A 19,729-nucleotide genomic window follows, 5' to 3' on the forward strand; every position below is an offset into this window, starting at 1 on the left:
TGCCAGGTCAGGTAGGTTTCCATATTGTACAAATAGCTGCACATTGTGGCGGAACCCCGAGTGCCCACCCACAGACGAGGTGAATTCCCCTTACAGGCCTCATACACATCATACATGAGCCAGCACAGCGAGGAAAAGATTGACTTCTTCCGATGTGACCAATGAGAGACGACGTTTCCTTTTTCATCGATTGCCCATTTCTGGTTCATTGATCACAATGGCGGATCGTTCTAGAATCGTCTCGCTCTGTGTGGTCGGCATACGTTTCAGATTGAAGAGCTCAGAATTCAGCAAAGTATTGCAAAGCTGCGCCCAGCCCAACGTAAAGCACTCGCCAGCTACAGGCTGGGAACACCAATCAGAGGTCTGGATGGAGCTTTGATCTGTCCGGATCGCAGTCACCGGCAGATTATTCATAACGAAGAGTGAAAGCCCAACTCCAGACAAGACTTTGTAGGGTTGTATATCTGTCAGAGAGATTTCCCCTCACTTCCTCTAAGGACAGGAAGTGTTGGGAGATTTCTCCAACGGGGACACAGACACATTGTTGCATTATTGAGGTCTGAGCCTTCCTGTCCCGGTGACAACTGCTGACGAAACACTTTTAGCTGCGGTTAGGATTTACATGTGACAAGACCAGGGGTGCCAAAACCTTTGCCTGACCGGAATGGGAGCACATAAGCGAATAATAAAAGCACGCAGTATACTCGTGGCCTGTGTATGGTGGAGCAATGACCAGTCACTTCCTGTGGGTCATGTGATATCAGAGAACGGTCACTAGGTGATCATACAAAATGGCTCATGACAGGTACACTTGAATGATAATATCGTATATAGATGTAATTACCTTGGCTTCCCTGACTATAGCACCCTAAACCAGGGGTAGGCAACTACGACCCTCCAGCTGTGGTGAAACGACAAATCCCATCATGCCTGTGGCTGTCAGTCTTGCAATGCCTCATGGGACTTGTAGTTCCACCACAGCTGGAGGGTCGTGGTTGCCTACCCCTGGCTTAGGGTGCTATAGTCAGAGAAGACCTGTCATGAGCGACCTACCGCTGCACTAAACAAGAACCTTCCTCCTCATATGGTGCGGAGCCGAATATCTCGCCCCCATTATTCTGCTCCGAAATAATCAGGTTGCAGTTACACCGGCTTAAAGCTGCAACTCTGATATCCTCATCCCCTCAGCAGCCTTCAGGGCCCATTCACACCCACAGTGCACTACCATGTGACCGCTGGCGTGCACTGACATCATAGGACACAAGGTAATGCCCATGTCTATGCGTTGGCCGAGGCTGCCCACAGCGGCCCAATGCACCCAAAATCTCAGCCTATGTTTTATATGATGCCCTCTGTGTGCGGCACACAATGGGGCCTAAGAGGGAGCTTGCACGGAATGATGCCGCAGTCCCACCTGCCAGTAGAGTTCTAATATAGACGAATTATTATAATACTCACATTAAGATACATTGATTGGAATCTCTAGATTTGGACCATTGAAGAGTGTTCTGGGAGAGCTTCTCCTGCCGGGTAGTGTCAGCTCTGTAGGAGAGTGCGCTTTTGTCAGTGCCCACCAGAGGGCGCTCCTGCCATGCGATGCTGACCTAACCTCAAACAGTGCCGAGTCTAAGGCCTTGTTCACACCAAGCGCGGAGCAGATCCAGAGCAGAGCAGGTGCAGACCGGATCAAAACTGCGTCCAATGTATTCCTATGGTATTTTGACCTCCAGTTCACATCGCAGCGTGCGGATCCAGACCGGATGAAAAAACTGCGGCAAGCCCTATTTTACCTGCTCTGGAACGCATCAAAAACGCATCTAAAACGCAAAAATGCATGCAAGTGCCTGAAAGCCCATATTAAACTTAATTTGTTTTTTTTTTTTTAACCAAAACCGGCCCTAAACGCATCAAAAACGCGTCACAACCCACTGCACTGCGTGTGCAGAAACCTGACCGGATCTGGTCTGCATTTGGTGTGAACAAGGCCTGACTAGAAGTCACAACACATCAGGGGCAGGCAAACCCAGGCCCTCCAGCTGTGATGAAACTACAAATCCCATCATGTATCTGTCTCTGGGAGTCATGCGTTTGGCTGTCAGAGTCTTGCAATGCCTCATGGGACTTGTAGTGCCACCACAGCTGGAGGGTCAGTTTGCCTACCCCTGGATTACAGGAATAGAACAAGAAATCCCTCTTCCACACCGGGGGTCCTAGCTCTCCTGTATAAAAGTACTCTCTCTGGTAACCAATCAGATTGCAGCTCACCCCACACATCCTTCAGATCTATCAATAAGGAAAAAAAAAAAAAATCTGCTCCCATAATGCAACAGGCGCACCCGCTGTGAAAGATCTCTATGTCAGCGTGATGTCATAGGACGGGCGGGCTCAGACGCAATTCTTTCGGGTGACACACACTCAGCTGAATATTTGCTTCTCTCCTATTGGAGGGAAATGGCTGTAAAAAGACAATCGGTTACATTTTGTGGTTTGGACAGATACTCATTCTGTAACGCGATCCGGCGTTTCCTTGAGACCGGAGTTCCTTCTTTATAATAAAGTCCCAGTTGTAGGTCGTCCTTGTAATGGGATATAAAATACACAAACACCGGCGATGGCGCCGTCACCTCCTCCTCCTCCTCCTCCTCCTCGTGGCGCAGAACCAGCGCGGCCTCTGGCAGGCGAGGAAAGCGCGCTCAGTCGGAATCGGAGTCAAAGTCGTCATCTACAAGGTAAAGACAAGGTCATCCTCGGGTTATGTGAACGCCGAATATAAAATATACGCACTCCGCAGACGCCGACTTTGAAGAGGAACATGTGGGCGCCAGCTGGGGGCTCAATACAGTTCAATGTGACGCAAAGGATTGTGGGAAGGACGGGACAAACATGGACTGCCATTGCAGACCGAAAGTGCTGGTGACCCGGCTGTCATGCTGATCCGCGGGCTTCAGTAGTCACTGACCTGGATGAAGCGTGCAGATATGGACATCCAGATGGCAAAATACTGACGTCAACATAACAGCCAGAAAAGCGGCATTTCCCATTGGAGAAGGATTACTTAAATGAAGACGGAATCTGGCCACACACAGCCAATCTGTCACGGGGCTGAACAAACATTCTTATCAATCCAAGTAAATGAACAATCAGGCCGCCGTACTCTCCAATCTCTGGACTATGAGGACAAACCGAAACATCCCATTCCATTCATATCCAATCCGGCCGTCCCTCCCACCACAGGAGATTGTGAGGTGTATGTTCAGCGTAAGGACTACAACACTCCAGCCCCAACATTTTCCTAACTGGATGGAGTGGGGAAAGGGTAGAACCTATCAGGATTGAATTGTCTGTGTCACCAGAAGTCAGATTCCCATCACTTCCTGTCTCAGAGACATGACAGGAAGTGAGTGGAAACCTCTGCAATGTGAGGAGAGTTCCCGTCTCTGACAGTTGTCACCATTAGAAGGTTTCCGCTCGCTTCCTGGTTTGCCGCTGTAACATTTTGAACTTCTTTTTGTCCCAGACACAATAGTCACCAGGAATGGAGGGGGGGGGGTGTTGCCTGGTACCCACCTACACTCAATAGTTCCTCCCCTGACTCCTACATCACTCCAGGACACAGTTGTAGGGGCCAGTGGAGTGTCCATCTCCTGGTACCCACCTATGCTCAATGGTTCCTCCCCCTGACTCCTACATCACTCCAGGACACAGTTGTAGGGGCCAGTGGAGTGCCTGTCACCTGGTACCCACCTACACTCAATGGTTCCTCCCCCTGACTCCTACATCACTCCAGGACACAGTTGCAGGGGCCAGTGGAGTGTCCATCTCCTGGTACCCACCTACACTCAATAGTTCCTCCTGCCGACTCATACATCATTACACGACACTGCTTTATATGCTGGAGGATTGCATTGGGGGACCAGGAAATAGACACCCCAACAAGTGTTGATATTTCTGTGAGATTGGTGAGGGAGGCAGCAGGAGAGGTCAGTAGAAGATGATTTCTATGCAGGGAGGGGTTGAGCTTGTAGTGTATTAGACCTCATGATGTAATAGGGGACACGAGATAGGAGCACGGCCTGTGCTCGGGATTTCGTGTTTTCCTCCGTTTCATCCTTGCCCCTCATTTCCTGGAGGGATCAGGTCACCCTCATACTCTGAGCACAATCAGGATGTGCAGCTGACTCTTATTACACAAGAAGGCCGGACAGATCTCCTCCCAGATGAACACACCATGGTGACCTGCATGGAGTATGATCAGAGCTCGGCCTTCCAGCACTGCATACAAACAATGACATTGTGCAGCCAGAAGTTCTGGAGATCGGAGGAGGATTAGAACCCCTTCCAGGTTTTCTGCTACTACCTGAAAGCTCCTCGAGCAATAAAGATCTGACAGGTTCCAGCCTCCCCCAGACCACAGAGCACTTCTGTCCCTCGCTGTCTGTGGTAGTCACAGCCTGAGTCAATGGGCGTCTGTTGGCTTCACATGGGTTTTACATTCACATTGGCAGGAAGAAGAGGACCTAACAATGATTTCATAAGAGTGCGGGGCCACACATCCAAGATGGCTGGAACAGGGGCAGAGGTAAGTATCAGACCAGGGGGGCTGTACAGGGGGGGGGGGGAGTGCACCTTAAAATAAAATGCATTTATCATTGTGTCCCATACCCCTGATCCAACCCATCCCACCCCCCCTCCACAGACGTGGACTTACCTCAATCCGATGGCTGCAGTTCTGTCATTTGCTTACATCCAGCATAGCAAGTCTTCACTGTCCTGACCACGCCTGCCCCATAGACTTGTATGGGGCAGTGTCCCGAGCCTGGGGTGATCCCATAGAGGTATTTGGGACTGTAAAGTACAGGCGGGGCCAGGACAGATCTGGGTGTAAACAGCAGAACTGCGTCCATTGGGATCAAGGTAAGTATTCATCTGTAGAGGGGGAGGGGAGGCCAAAATCATCCTTCAGAAGTTGTCCGGAGCATGGGGAATGTCAGGTTGTTGGGTGACCTCTGTCCTGACACAAGGTCCTATACATGGGCATTTGGTCTTCTGACTAGTCATGTGACACTCACCATCGGACTTCTGCTGCGGAGGTCCGTCCTCACTGGACTCGCCTTTCTTCAGGAACTTGATGAGGTCGTTGAAGATAATGTAGAAGTCTATCGCAAAAACAATTGTTGCTATAAAACCTAGAACCTGCCAATGAGAAAGGGCGATCCATCAGTACAAAGTAAGAATATAATCTACTTTAAAGGGTAACCTTTGTTTTGGGGCACCCACGACTGCTTGTTTTGGTCTCGGGGTGCAAAGAAACTATACTTACCTGATCCTCATTTGTACCTGGCTACTAGACCGGTCCTTGCAGCCTCTTCTTCCCCAGGCTCTGGCGGTCTAAAGACCCGTGACGTCATCACATCTATCAGGTCTATTAGACATTAAGATGCCGAGTGACATACCAAAGCCGGAGCGGAGGGGGAGAGAGGCGAGCGCTGACCACCGCAAGAAGATCAGGTGAGTATATCTTTTTTATTCCGTTCCCTAGATCAAAATGAGCAGTTAACCCCTGAAGTGCCGGGGGGACCCCACTGCAAGGGTTAGTTTTTGAGAGTCCTGGAGTTCTTCTTTAACCGCAAATACACCCAAAAATGTTTTATTTTGTATGGACACCACTGAGCTGAATTTTATATCACATTGAGAGCCCAGTGGCCACATTTCCCCCTTAGTAGTTACTGAGTCTGCCCCTCCCGCGAGGAGGAACGTATGTGGCCATCATGCTGGGCCCATTAGTTCAAGCTCCGCCCCTCGTGTCCAGATTAAAAACTACTGTTAGAGTGACACAGAACTCGGGAGATAAATGTCATAATACATCCAAGTACCCGAACTATTACCAAAATGTCTCTTATTTGTGTATCACTCGGCTGTAGATCCTCAAATCATCTCTGAATTGGTGCGGACACTGTCCTACCTTCTGGAGGGTGACTACTTCTGTTCCCCATGGTCACTGTGTTGTAAAGTAGCCACCGCTCCAAGCTCGCCTCCATGACAGACTACAATCTCACGTTTTGTGTACTAATGTACATTGAGATTGTAGTAGTTGAGGTTCTTTGCACACAATTTATGATCCTTATCAGATGTCATTGATTTCATTACATAGAGGTTTAGCCCGTGATTGGGGATGTATATTGTAGGAATGCACAGATAACGGTATTTTGGTATCGTGTACGAGTACCAATATTTCCCGGTACTCGCCGATACCGAATACCGATACCGGATGTCCCATTAAGGAAGCCAGGCGGCGTGTAATGACTCAACACCTGGCTTCCCGATTAGCCGGGAAGCGTGTAAAGACTCGCCCGGCTTCCCCATGAGCAGGGAAGCCGTTTCCATGCTTCTCTTCACTATGTGACTAGTAAGCATGGAGCCGGCTTTCTGGTCAATCAGGAACCCGGGCGCCGTGTAATCACTTGTGACGAGAGAGCATGGAGCCGGCTTCCCGGCCAATCAGGAACCCGGGCGCCGTGTAATCACTTGTGACAAGAGAACATGGAGCCGGCTTCTCGGCCAATCAGGAACCCGGGCGCCGTGTAATCACTTGTGACGAGAGAGCATGGAGCCGGCTTCCCGGCCAATCAGGAACCCGGGCGCCGTGTAATCACTTGTGACAAGAGAACATGGAGCCGGCTTCCCGGCCAATCAGGAACCCGGGCGCCGTGTAATCACTTGTGACGAGAGAGCATGGAGCCGGCTTCCCGGCCAATCAGGAGCCCGGGCGGCGTGTAATCACTTGTGACAAGAGAACATGGAGCCGGCTTCTCGGCCAATCAGGAACCCGGGCGCCGTGTAATCACTTGTGACGAGAGAGCATGGAGCCGGCTTCCCGGCCAATCAGGAACCCGGGCGCCGTGTAATCACTTGTGACGAGAGAGCATGGAGCCGGCTTCCCGGCCAATCAGGAAGCCGGGCAGCGTATAATGACCAGCTGCCCGGCTTCCTGATACAGGAAGTATCGGGCTAGGCATCGGAACATTCGGGTGAGTACAAGTACTAAGTATTGGTGCATCCCTAGTATATTGTCTGCACTTTATCAGAGTACATGGAGGTCATTTTGTGATTTGTGAGACATTAATGAACACACCCCAAGTATTGATCGTTTATTAGGTATTAGTGATCACTCACCGCGGCAGCTTTGGACGCTCCACACGAGTATTTGGACACGGCTACGAGAGACACCACGAAGTAGATGATGGCGGCGGACACGCAGCGAATGAAATCCTGCAAGAAACATCTCCGGCTTAGCTCTGAATGAGTGAATGTGTAAACAGACTTATTCACCCCGGGAGAGGCACGAGGTGAATGTACTTTCATCCAAACACACATGGTGGGATGTTCTGTACAGACATTCATTATCTCCAGCCAAAGCTTCTCCTTCTAGTATAATAGAGCTCTATTCAGACTCCCTAACGGCTTTTTCCATTGAGATTTCCCCGCACTTCCTGCCGCTGTGTTTCCTCTTGCTGGTTTGAACTCTGACCTTCCCTTCAGTCTGCACAGTTGTAGCGGCTCCTCTCCTAGACTGAAATTGCTAGGGGGTAGCCCCGCTGCAAGGGTCAATCAAAAACAATCCTGGAGTTCTTCTTTAAAGCTGAACTCCAGGTATGACATATGTATACTTGCACTGAACATGGCTGTACATATGTCATACGTGATCAGCCCATGGGGATCCTGTAATCTCAAAATGAATGATCTGGCCCATGACGGCCATTCAAAGAACGTCTAGTATTTTTAGCAATGAGCACTAGGTGTTCTCTGATTGGACGAGGGGCGGATGTCAAAGAACGCTTTGTATTCATTGATAAAAAAGTACTGGTGTTCTCTGATTGGCTGCTGAGCTGAGCAAGCGACCCCCTGTGTTTTCCGAGCAGAGGGGAAGCCGCTCATCACAGCGCCGTACAGGACCCGGAAGATCGATGTCAGAATAGTAATAAGTCCGGCAACGACATCGCTTTACAGGCTCCTCATGGGCAGATGACATACTTATACTTACCTTGCCCCAAGCTGGACCAGTGTAAGGCCCCGTTCCCACTGCGCGATATGCACATCGCGCGTTTGTCACACGATTCGCATATTGCGCGACATCGTAAGATTTGCCGCGCGATATCGCGTTCAAGCTTGCATTGAGCAAGCTTGAATCGCGGCTAAATCCGCTCCAAAAAAGGGTCCTGCTGTAGCGACACACGACCCGCGACAGCAGGACCCTTTGCCCCATTGAAATGCATTGGAGCGCGATATCGCGCTGTAATTTGCCCCGATAGCGCGGGAATTACCGCGCGATAAATCGCTCAATGTGAACGGGGCTTAAGCGTACATAATACCTTATACCTGGAGTTCAGCTTTCATACATAGAGGATACGGGTACAAGTGACCTTTCCTTTGGCTTGATCCGGGTCAGAGGTCAGAGGAGCATTGCGCATTACAAGGAGAAGAGCGAGGAAACACGCAATTCTTTTCACAGTCATCCGGCTGGTTTCTATTATATGACATCATCACTTACCAACAGAGGCCACAGGATCCCCTTCAGCTGCTCATTCAGTTTTGTGGAATATGCAAAGAATGTAAAGAGAGCCCAGAGGAACTCTAGGAGCGGCACGGTCATCAAACCGACGGCGGTCGATGCCACGTAACAGATGAACGTGAGAAAAGACACGACCTGCGAACACGAGAATCAGAAGATATTGTTACTGGAGAAAATGTAGTTGATTAAAAAAATAAATAAAATGTTTTCTTCTTTTTAGAACTACAGCTTTGCCTATTTTCACCAGATTAAAGAGACCCTGTCACCAGGCCATTCATTTCACCATCAGTTTTCCCATAGGAGGATATGTGTTATTGTATAGACATCCAAATCCCTGAGACTGCTGCTGGGTGCCATTGGCAGTGGTCCCAGCAGACACTCTATAGCAGGGGTAGCCAAACTTGGGCCCGCTAGCTGTTGTAGAACTACAAGTCCCACGAAGCATTGCAAAACTCAACTCTTGACAGCCACAGACATGACTCCCAGATTCAGATGCATGATAGGATATGTAGTTTCAGCACAGCTGGAGAGCTGACGTTTGGCTACCTCTGCTCCATAGTACTTCTCTTCACTCCTCCCTGGCTGCTACATAATAATTTATTCAACTGCAATACAATGTAAGCATTTAAAATACTTGATTTTTTGGTGATTTTACCTGCAATTGGTGACAGGGTCTCTTTAATGCAGATCTAAACCCAATTAATAAAATCTCATATAAACTTTAACATGCGAATGTAAATTCAAAAGTCTGTTTCAATATTTGACATCTGCAATAATACCTGGCGATCCTGCCATGATAGTCCTTGTTCAGGTACTTCCTGTTATAGGTGACAACGCCCTGCCACTGTCCTCCAACCGTGCCTCTGTGTTGTCACCCTGTCTTCCAGGTTTCAGATGGAGACTACATGTGGCTGTTTTAGCACAAGTCTCACAGCTATTGCCCACCATGAGGAAACCCAACCTGAGAAATATCATGCAGTGGAGTATATGTAGACTGGAAGTGGCTGCAGGAGATCAGCCGCACTGAAATGTAACAGTTTAGGATACGCAATGCTTTAGCCAGCTATATGCCATGCAGTTAGAGTTGATTTCTGCCTTAACTGGAACCAGTTGTATAGCTGTGCAGTTGCTGACGGGTTGATTTCAGGGGAAGAACCGATCACCCGGGAAGGATGTTCCTTGTTGATTGGCGCTATTCACCCCAAATGACCAATGAGAAGAATCTGCATGAGCCATAAACATGCATGCTTGGCCTGGATTGTATGGAAGTGAATCCTTCATCAGATATCTTGTGTCTATGAGCTGTACACACTGACTAGCGGTCCGTCTCTCTATAGTGACCCTTACCAGAGATGAGGGATGACCTCCAGCTAAACCAGAGCATTGTATTCACAACACAGAGGTCTGTACTCCTTGGCCAGTCACATTTCATCCGACACATAATCTGTTCACTGTGGAAAAGTTATTACACAAGACCTACAGAATCTGCTGGTGGCAGCGTTCCAGTGGAAGAAGCTGGTCACACTATGCAGAGCAAAACCATTTCTCTACTATCAGCAAATTACATCACCGCACTGAATTGGTATCATAAGGTTTCCCCTAAGAAAGACAAGCAGGGTCATGTGTACCTAGGCCAAAGAAAGACAAGCAGGGAGACGTCTGCCTAGGCCCAAGAAAGACAAGCAGGGAGACGTCTGCCTAGGCCCAAGAAAGACAAGCAGGGAGACGTCTGCCTAGGCCAAAGAAAGACAAGCATGGAGACGTCTGCTAGGCCCAAGAAAGACAAGCAGGGTCATGTGTACCTAGGCCAAAGAAAGACAAGCAGTGAGACGTCTGCCTAGGCCCAAGAAAGACAAGCTGGGAGACGTCTGCCTAGGCCCAAGAAAGACAAGCAGGGAGACGTCTGCCTAGGCCAAAGAAAGACAAGCATGGAGACGTCTGCTAGGCCCAAGAAAGACAAGCAGGGTCATGTGTGCCTAGGCCCAAGACAGACGAGCAGGGAGATGTCTGCACAGGACCAAGAAAGACAAGCATGGAGACGTCTGGCTAGGCCCAAGAATGACAAGCATGGAGACGTCTGGCTAGGACCAAGAAAGACAAGCAGGGAGACGTCTGCCTAGGCCCAAGAAAGACAAGCAGGGAGATGTCTGCCTAGGCCCAAGAAAGACAAGCAGGGAGACGTCTGCCTAGGCCCAAGAAAGACAAGCAGGGTCATGTGCACCTAGGCCCAAGACAGACGAGCAGGGAGACGTCTGCACAGGACCAAGAAGGACAAGCAGGGAGACGTCTGGCTAGGCCCAAGAAAGACAAGCATGGAGACGTCTGCCTAGGCCCAAGAAAGACAAGCAGGGAGACGTCTGGCTAGGACCAAGAAAGACAAGCAGGGAGCCGTCTGCCTCGGCTTTGTAGCACCAGAACTTGTCACTGGTAATTGTGCTTCTTGCTGAATGGACTGAAATGACTTATGTAGACATCTCCATTGCACACCAGACTGGAATCTGCCCAACTGTGGAGTGCTGAGGCAACTGGTGCAAAGCAGGACAGCAATAGAGAAGAAACCGCTCTTATCTGAGGAAGTTCTGCAAGTTAAAACAGAATACATCATTTGGGAACCCCCAAGAGTCCCTTCACCAGGCAAGGTGACATGATGTGGTGTAGTGATGTTAAGACCTTTGGTCAGTGCACACAAAGGATCTTCAAGAAATGTAGGAACCTCTGTGAGTGATGGTGAAAAGTGCTCATTAAAGCCCCCTGAGGGCAACCGTAAAAGGCCCAAGTATCGGATATAGAGTGGGATTGGGCTGTTTTTGCCACCTTTAAAACTGTGTAGGCCAAAGCACCAGGTTCACTTCATTTCACCCCTCCCCAGCCACACATACCTTTCATTACAAGGCCTGCCCCGCCCTGCCCCCGCTTCTTTCCTCAGTGTAGGCAAGTCAGGGCTGAGGGCTCTTTCTAGGCCCCATGTGACAGTGCTGGGTGTCGGAGTAGCCAGTGGGCAAGTAGTGATGTGCGTGGACTTGGTGTGAACCGAGTTCACCTGAGCCTTCACAAAACTGTCAGTGACACATTCCCCTCCTGACCCAATCAGTTGTGACTGGGGCATTCCCCGCTCCATATAACAAAGGGTGGGTAATTCCCCTGGCCGCATCTGATAGGGCTGGGAGGGGTATGTGTCACTGACAGTTTTGCATGGGCTTGAGCAACCAAGTCCACGCACATGCCTATTGGCAAGCACCAGTGCTGGGAGGAAGGGGATTGAGTGCCATGCTCCCCCATACCCAGACGTACCAAGTATATTTCTACCACCGAACAGAGCAACGGAAGAGAAAATAAAGGTAAGAAAGACTTGCTGGCAATGGCGGCATCACAGGGAGGCAATGTCTCCTCAGTTATGAATAAATAAATATATATATATATAAATATACACCAGCAAGAAGATACAGACATCAAGTGCATAGGGGTCGGGCAGGAAGATTACTGTACATGTAGTTGGGTTAGGATGCACGGACAGCACTTCGCTGGTGTCACTTTGATGCGCTAAAACTGTCATTGAATAGTTTAGGAAATTCATCACTTTGGTGCCGGAAACTAAAAGAATTCCAAAAACTGGCCTATTTTCCACCGCTACCTACTCAGCAACTGTCACCAAATGCACAGCAGTTACTTCATTGTTCAACTACTAGAACACAATAATGCGGCTTCACATGTGACGTGTTTTGGAACGCTCTTGTCCTATAAATGTTTATTGCGACATTCTGCAGGAAGTATAATTTGTTTTATTTGAAGCTGAAAGTGACATACGTGACATCGTGACTGGTGGCCTCCCGGAGAGCTCACTGTCCCAGACTCGCCATCTGAAGGAGCGCCCTGGGTGTGGCTACTGACAATCTGATCCCCAGACTCCCCGCTGTCCTGATGTCAACCAGCTATGATGAAAGTGAGAACACATTCCCCATCTGGAAAGAGTAAATTCACGTCCCCCGCCCCCCTCCTCCGACACATGTGCATTGCATTAAGTGATAATAAGGAGGCTGTGCGAATTCTGCAGCCACAGATGAGACTGGTGATAAATTAGGATGAAGGCAGCCATGTTGTACAGGACAGCATTGCAGAGGGTGCAGGGTATAGGTGCCCATGGGCAAACGTTGCCAAAGTCTTCTGCAGGGTCCCCTCCATCTTTGTCTCTTGTCTTGGCTACGCCATTTGTACTGATGCAGAAGTGGCCCTGGTGACATCACATCAGCGCTGCTCTCCATATGTTTAATGTGAATGAACATTAAAATGAGGCCCCGTCTCCCATGGTAAGGACCCCTCAGGAGGCGGGGCCATGGCGCCCTGCGTTGTAGAGAAGAACTTGCCGCACTCCTTACCAGAACTCCCAATGACCAATGGGTGCTGAAATGACTGGCGCCGCCATCGCATAAATTTGGTTGAGAAGAATGTCACCAGCACACCCAAAATCCTTTTAGGATCACCAATTGTTCATTTTTTCGTCGATGTTGACCCTGATGAAGGGACGCTGCGAGATCCCGAAAGCAATTGTTCAATAACATGAACAATTGGTGATCCTAAAAGGATTTTGGGTGAGCCGGTGACATTCTTCTCAACCAAACTTACATTACACCCTGCGTTCACAGCAGAGTCCTCAGTCTTGCGGGTTGAGTGACGCCTGACGCACATTGATTCGAGTGGGTTACAAATGATGAATAAGGGACCAAAGGAAGCTGTAGCCATTGCAGACTTTATTAGGCCCAGTTCACACAAGGCGTATCATGAACAGAGATCTACTGATCATAAAAGAGATCTCTGCATCTGTGTTATGATTTCATCTCAAATCCTTATCCAATATCATTTCATGCAGTCTAAGCTTCTGCTGGCGGATCCTTCTCACAAACTCTTCTTAGCTCTGTGTTGGTATCTCTGTTACTAGATCCCTCATATGGTTACTTTTAGGGATGCACCGATACCGATACCAGTATTGATATCGGTGATGATACCGAGTATTTGGGCAAGTACTCGTACTCCCCCAAATGCTCCGATATCTTTCCCGATACTGGACCTTTCGGTCAGAGGAATAGCCAGCCGGAAAGCTGGCTCCGTGCTGTTTGGCCAGCTCCATGCTGATTGGCCGGGAAAGCCAGCTTCCCAGCCAATCAGTGTTGAGCCGGGCAAACAAATCTGATGATATGGCAACATGACTCTCACCCTGCAGACAAATCATTCCCCTCACACAGATCCTTAGCAGCATTCATTACCATACCAGTCCCTCGGCCAGCTGGGCAGACACTGCTCTCCAGGATCTTCTGCCCATGTACTGTGTGTACAGTGCCCACGTGATCGGCCCTCAGCCTGCTACTGTGCAAGCTGAGGGCCGATCATGTGGGCACTGTACACACAGGAGACATGGGCAGATCCCGGAGAGCTTGGAGAGTGGTGTCTGCACAGCTGGCTGAGGGACTGGTATGGTAATAAATGCTGCTAAGGATCTTATGAGGTGCCTGCAGGGAGGGGGTCGTGTCACCATATTGTCAGATCTCAGCCAATCGGCATCGAGGCCGGCTTCCTGGCCCATCAGCATCCAGCCGGCCAAACAGAGTAGAGTCGGCTTACTAGGCAATCAAGAAGCCGGGCGGTGATTAATGACACGTTGCCTGGCTTCCTGATTGCCTGGGAAGCCGGCTCTATGCTACCGGAAGTACCGCTACTCGGTATCGGCGAGTACCGAAATATAAATACCGCTACTCGGTACCGATAAAACAGTATCGGTGCATCCCCAGTTACTTTAATCAACTCTGCTGATATTATCCCACACAAGGAATCAATCAATGGAAACCAGAGCTAAGCAAAGCTGAGAACAGATCATGCAGGTGATCCATTGCTAAAGTCAAAGGCTAAACTGAGATCCTGGGAAAGATCTATTGCTAGACACCGACGTTATGACCAGATCTTGTAAGAGATCTACTGATAGAGATTACAGATCTAAGATTAGCAGAGCTGACGTTATGCATATGAGGATCTTTTAACAGAGGTCGAGCAAAAATCTGAGATCAGATCCACTGGGACACACAGATGCAGAGCAGAAACTGAGATCAGGAATAGATCTCAGATGGTGAGTGGAGATCATGTGAGGGATCTACTAAGGCTACCAGCAGACATGAGATGGGGGTCAATAAAGGAAAGGCAATGCTGAATCAAATGTTTATTCGTCGTGGAAAGATTGTACGAAAGATCTTTTCCAGACAAAGGTCACCAGAACAATCAATCTGTAGAGTTGGATTTTTCCATCTGTTTTCCATCATTCAAATCATCTTTGCGTCTATTTTTCCATCTGAGGATAGTGGAAGGATCGCACACAATGCACCTTCCCTGGAAGAATCTTTTTCATATCTGTCATGTAGGAATGCCATATGGGAGGAAAAGTCTGGAGAGTTCCGTCTAATGTCTGTGGCTGGACTCAGAGAGTAGAAATGACATCAGATTATATGTGGGATCCACTGACAAGAGGCCAATATCAGATCATATGAGAGATCTGCTGACCTAAACTTATATCAGAAGAGGGATCCACTGACAAGAGGCCAATATCAGATCATATGAGAGATCTGCTGACCTAAACGTATATTACATCATATGAGAGATCTGCTGACCTAAACGTATATTACATCATATGAGAGATCTGCTGACCTAAACGTATATTACATCATATGAGAGATCTGCTGACCTAAACGTATATTACATCATATGAGAGATCTGCTGACCTAAACGTATATTACATCATATGAGAGATCTGCTGACCTAAACGTATATTACATCATATGAGAGATCTGCTGACCTAAACGTATATTACATCATATGAGAGATCTGCTGACCTAAACTTATATCAGAAGAGGGATCCCCAGACAAGAGGCTGATATAAGATCATATGAGAAATCTGCTGACCTAAACGTATATTACATCATATGAGAGATCTGATGATCCTAAACTTCTATCAGAAGAGGGATCCATAGACAAGAGGCTGATATCAGATTATATGAGAGATCTGCTGATCCTAAACTTATATCAGAAGAGGGATCCACAGACAAGAGGCCGATATCAGATTATATGAGAGATCTGCTGATCCTAAACTTATTTCAGATAAAGGATCCACTGACAAGAGGCTGATATAAGATCATATGAGATATCTGCTGACCTAAACGTATATTGCATCATATGAGAGATCTGCTGATCCTAAACTTATATCAGAAGAGGGATCCACTGACAAGAGGTTGATATAAGATCATATGAGAAATCTGCTGACCTAAACGTTTATTACATCATATGAGAGATCTGCTGATCCTAAACTTCTATCAGAAGAGGGATCCATAGACAAGAGGCTGATATCAGATTATATGAGAGATCTGCTGATCCTAAACTTATATCAGATAAAGGATCCACTGACAAGAGGCTGATATAAGATCATATGATAGATCTGCTGATCCTAAACTTATATCAGATGAGGGATCCACTGACAAGAGGCTAATATCAGATCATATGAGAGATCTGCTGATCCTAAACTTCTATCAGATGAGGGATCCACTGACAAGAGGCTGATTCAAGATCATATGAGAGATCTGCTGATCCTAAACTTATATCAGAGTTTGGACCAGGTCATATGAAGGATCCATTTACATAGGTTGAACAGAGCTAGGAACAGATCATATGAGAGATTCATGGACAGAAGCTAAACAGAGTTAGGATCAGATCATGTGAGGGATCCATTGTCAGAAGATGAGCAGAGTTAGGATCTGGTCATCTGAAGGATCCTCTGACAAGATGAGCAGAGTTGGGTCAGATCATGAACAGAATCTACTGACAGAGGTTGGGAAGAGTTGGGATCTGATCATATGAGGGATGCACTGAAAGAAGTTAGGCAGAGCTAGGAGAAGATGGTATGAGAGAGCAACTTAAAGGAACAGGGGAAGAGCAGAAAACATATTGTGTGTGTGTGTGGGGGATCCATTGTTAAAGACAGAAGTTGTGAAGAGTTCTTACAGCAGGCTAATGGACAGATGATCGGTGGACAGACTATGATCGGTGGATGGAGATGACGATCGGAGGAGGGACAGACTATGATCGGAGGAGGGACAGACTATGATCGGAGGATGGATGAGGAGTATATGGACGGAGGTGTACTCACCCATTCTGCCAGCAGAAGTTGCCCCTTGCGGGAGGTGAGGAACTCCTTCCCCGGGATGATGGCGCTGAGGGCGGATCTGGGGGCGCTGGGCTCCTCCGCTGTCTCGGGGTCCCCCATGGTCGGACTCAGCAGATCGGCTCTGGGACGGGGAGCGGAAATGGTGACAACGCGGAAACGTACAAAAAGTGCAGCATGTGTGAATGTGGTTGGATTAACCCCTGAGTCGCCGCAGCCCACTTCCTGCACACGGGGTCATGGCTGTCCCTTCGCTTCTGCCGATAGCTCTGGGGGCGTGCTCCAGCACATGCAGGCAAGGGGTTAATTCCTCCCCCTCCCCCTCGGGTAATGGCGGGGCTGCATTCATCTGCTGGTGGTCGGAGTGATGAAAGGGTTAACCCCACTCTGTGCCAGTGTCTCTGCTTGTAGTTAAGAATAGAGGAAGTGCCGGATGTGTCACCCAGAAGACAACTCATGAAGTGTTCCTGGCACCCTGGTTCACTCTTTAAAGAGCACCTGTCATCCGATAACCCTGAGCAATCAGGACTGGGGCACCTAAAGGGGATCTGCCAGGAAAGAAATGTGGGAGCTGTCATTGCTGACTTAGTTTAGGAAGTGCATGTTCCAAAGCTGTCATCCTTGTCCTTCATTATAAACCGAGTTACTGACCCAGAATGAGTATGCCAATGGGCCAAGTATAGGCAATGCTTGTTCCAGGTCAGTGAAAAGGAAGGGTGAGGATAACTGGGCCCAGGAGCTTGCGCCTTAGTTAGCGATTCAGCAATGGCCGCTCTCATATAACCTGACAGGTTCATGTCATGTGTTGGTTTAAAGGAGTTGGTGGCTGCATAAAACACGACTTCCTGGGTGTGCGGGCCCCTGGGAGCCCTGGTGCTGGAATATACAGCCTGCCATGCATGCTCCTCCTGATAGGCAGCCCAATGGTCAGCTGAAGGAGCACATGGGGCAGGCTGACAACGCTGCCACATATTGCAAGGCAGCAGCTTAGCGTTTGCAACAGGAAGTGCGGTCACTGGCAGGATCTCCAGGTAAAAAACTTTCCAACCGATTCCCAAAAAATGATTTGCTGAAAGCTGATTACTGGAAAACTGTCCACCCCCCAAAAAAAACCCTTACAGTGACCCGCTTCCGCCTGTACTGCAAGGGTTAAATGCTTATTTTTTTGCCTAGTTTGAACTCCCGACCCCCAACTGTACCAAGTTAAGGGCCCATTGAAGTACAATTGTGCATTTTTAATGCGTTACGTCAGTTCTGGTCAGAGCAGGGTCGTCTCTTTGATGAGGCAGCCTGAGGTGGTGGCCTCAGATGGCATCTCATTGGGTCACGTGGGGGGCACTTTCCGGCCAGAGCATCCCAGGTTAAGAGCTTTTGATGTCCCGTCCAGCTCAATGACTTCTCTAGTTGCTCACTGACGTTCCACCCGGCTCCTGGCAAGTCAGTGAGCTGGGTGGCATGCTGGACAGAGCCAGACCCAGAGGTACCACCAGCACCCTCTCCCCTTCCCTGCGAATGTGCCCCCCTGGTGGCAAAATGTATAGGGACACCCCTGGGTGAGAGCTTCTACAGGGCAATGGTACATCTCCCATTAGACAACAAGCCCCAATGCTGTGACAAGGGAGGACGGGATGTGAGCTGCGGGAAACCACGCGATCCGCCCGGCGCGACTGGGGTGCCATTAGAAAATAATGGCACCCACAGCACGATCGGTTCACACCTGGGTGACTCCCGACCACTCGCCAATCCGCGCGGAATCGTGCACAATTGCCGCGTGGTGAGGTGTCGCCTAGGTGTGCACCGGCCCTCATCCTCTCTATGTGCCCCAATCACCATTGTTATCTGGAGCCAATGTGACATAAAATCCCAAATGTTGAGCTTTTGGCGAGTCATCAGAACAGGAATGGAGGGGAAATCTTCCAATGGGGACACTTGTTGCCGAGAAAACTTTCCTTCTATGTGGAGTAGATTTCCTTTCACTGCCTGTTGTGTCTGTGGGACAGGAAGTGAAATAAAATCTCTGCAATGGGAAGCAGGCACTAAAAAAGGAGATGTTTTTTAACCATTCCCTAGTCTATGCAAAACAAAAATCAGGTGATGACTTTAGCTTTCCGTTAAAGCCCCTTTCACACTTTGTGACGTGTGAACGCGCGTTTGTGCATGTTTATGTGCGTATTTACCACAGTTGCCGTGTACCATCTTATTCATTTCAATGGGCTTCCACACGCGCGATGAATGCAGCAGAGAAGCTCATGCAGCATTTTCAGCTGCAAGCTATCTACGTTTTTTTGAGCATATGTTTTGTCCACGTGTGGGCAAAAATGTGCGTTATACTGGCCGTGTTTGGTGGGCCATTAACAGGTAATGGCAAGACAAGCGCATTGCATGTTTTTGATGCACTGCGTGAACGCGTGCACTTTGACACACATTCATGCAAGGACTAAACGTTCAACGACCCCCAAAAGGAAGTAGTCAAAGCCTAGTTCAGTGTACCAGTGTACATCCACAGCAGCAGTTTAATACTGGGCAATGCATTATATTGTTACATTTTATTTTAAACGTTGACAAATGAGCACAATTCAACTATTTTCATTGACAAATGTATTCTTTTTCTTTGTGCATTGTGTATTGTATGATACAAAGTACTTTACAGTCTGTGCCTGGTCTCCTGGAGGGGTATTAGGTCTGTTCAGGGAATGGGCTGCACATTGCTGTGACAAGAGCGCCATCTAGTGGCAGAAAGATAATATGCAACGCCTGTCTGAAATAGAGTCTTGCAAGAATTTAGAGGGTTGTTCACTTAGGAGCCGAAGGACAATCCTTCATCTCATTTCACAGCCAAAGTGGGGAGAAGGTCTGCCGAAGCACACGACGTGCTGTCCCCCTCCAGATCCTTTAGGTCTGACAAAGCCCGCCCACCCCCCCTACACACATTCCCGAGCATGTTCGGCTGAACCGAAGGAAGCCAA

General features: G+C 48.7%; 1 protein-coding gene across 1 annotated transcript; it reads right to left on the reverse strand.

The window, feature by feature from the left end:
- Positions 1–2,641: 2,641 nt before the first annotated feature.
- Positions 2,642–17,027, reverse strand: CMTM3 (CKLF like MARVEL transmembrane domain containing 3). Its single transcript, XM_018566454.1, has 5 exons — positions 16,749–17,027; positions 8,552–8,707; positions 7,177–7,272; positions 5,073–5,196; positions 2,642–2,725 (listed from the first exon to the last, which is right to left on the reverse strand). The coding sequence occupies exons 1-5, from the start codon at positions 16,863–16,865 to the stop codon at positions 2,697–2,699; spliced, it is 522 nt and encodes a 173-aa protein (XP_018421956.1). The 5' UTR covers positions 16,866–17,027; the 3' UTR covers positions 2,642–2,696.
- Between the last annotated feature and the right edge of the window lie 2,702 nt (positions 17,028–19,729).

Source organism: Nanorana parkeri, unplaced genomic scaffold (genome assembly GCF_000935625.1).
Source record: "Nanorana parkeri isolate BGI_ZX_2015 unplaced genomic scaffold, ASM93562v1 scaffold950, whole genome shotgun sequence".
NCBI lineage: Eukaryota > Metazoa > Chordata > Amphibia > Anura > Dicroglossidae > Nanorana > Nanorana parkeri.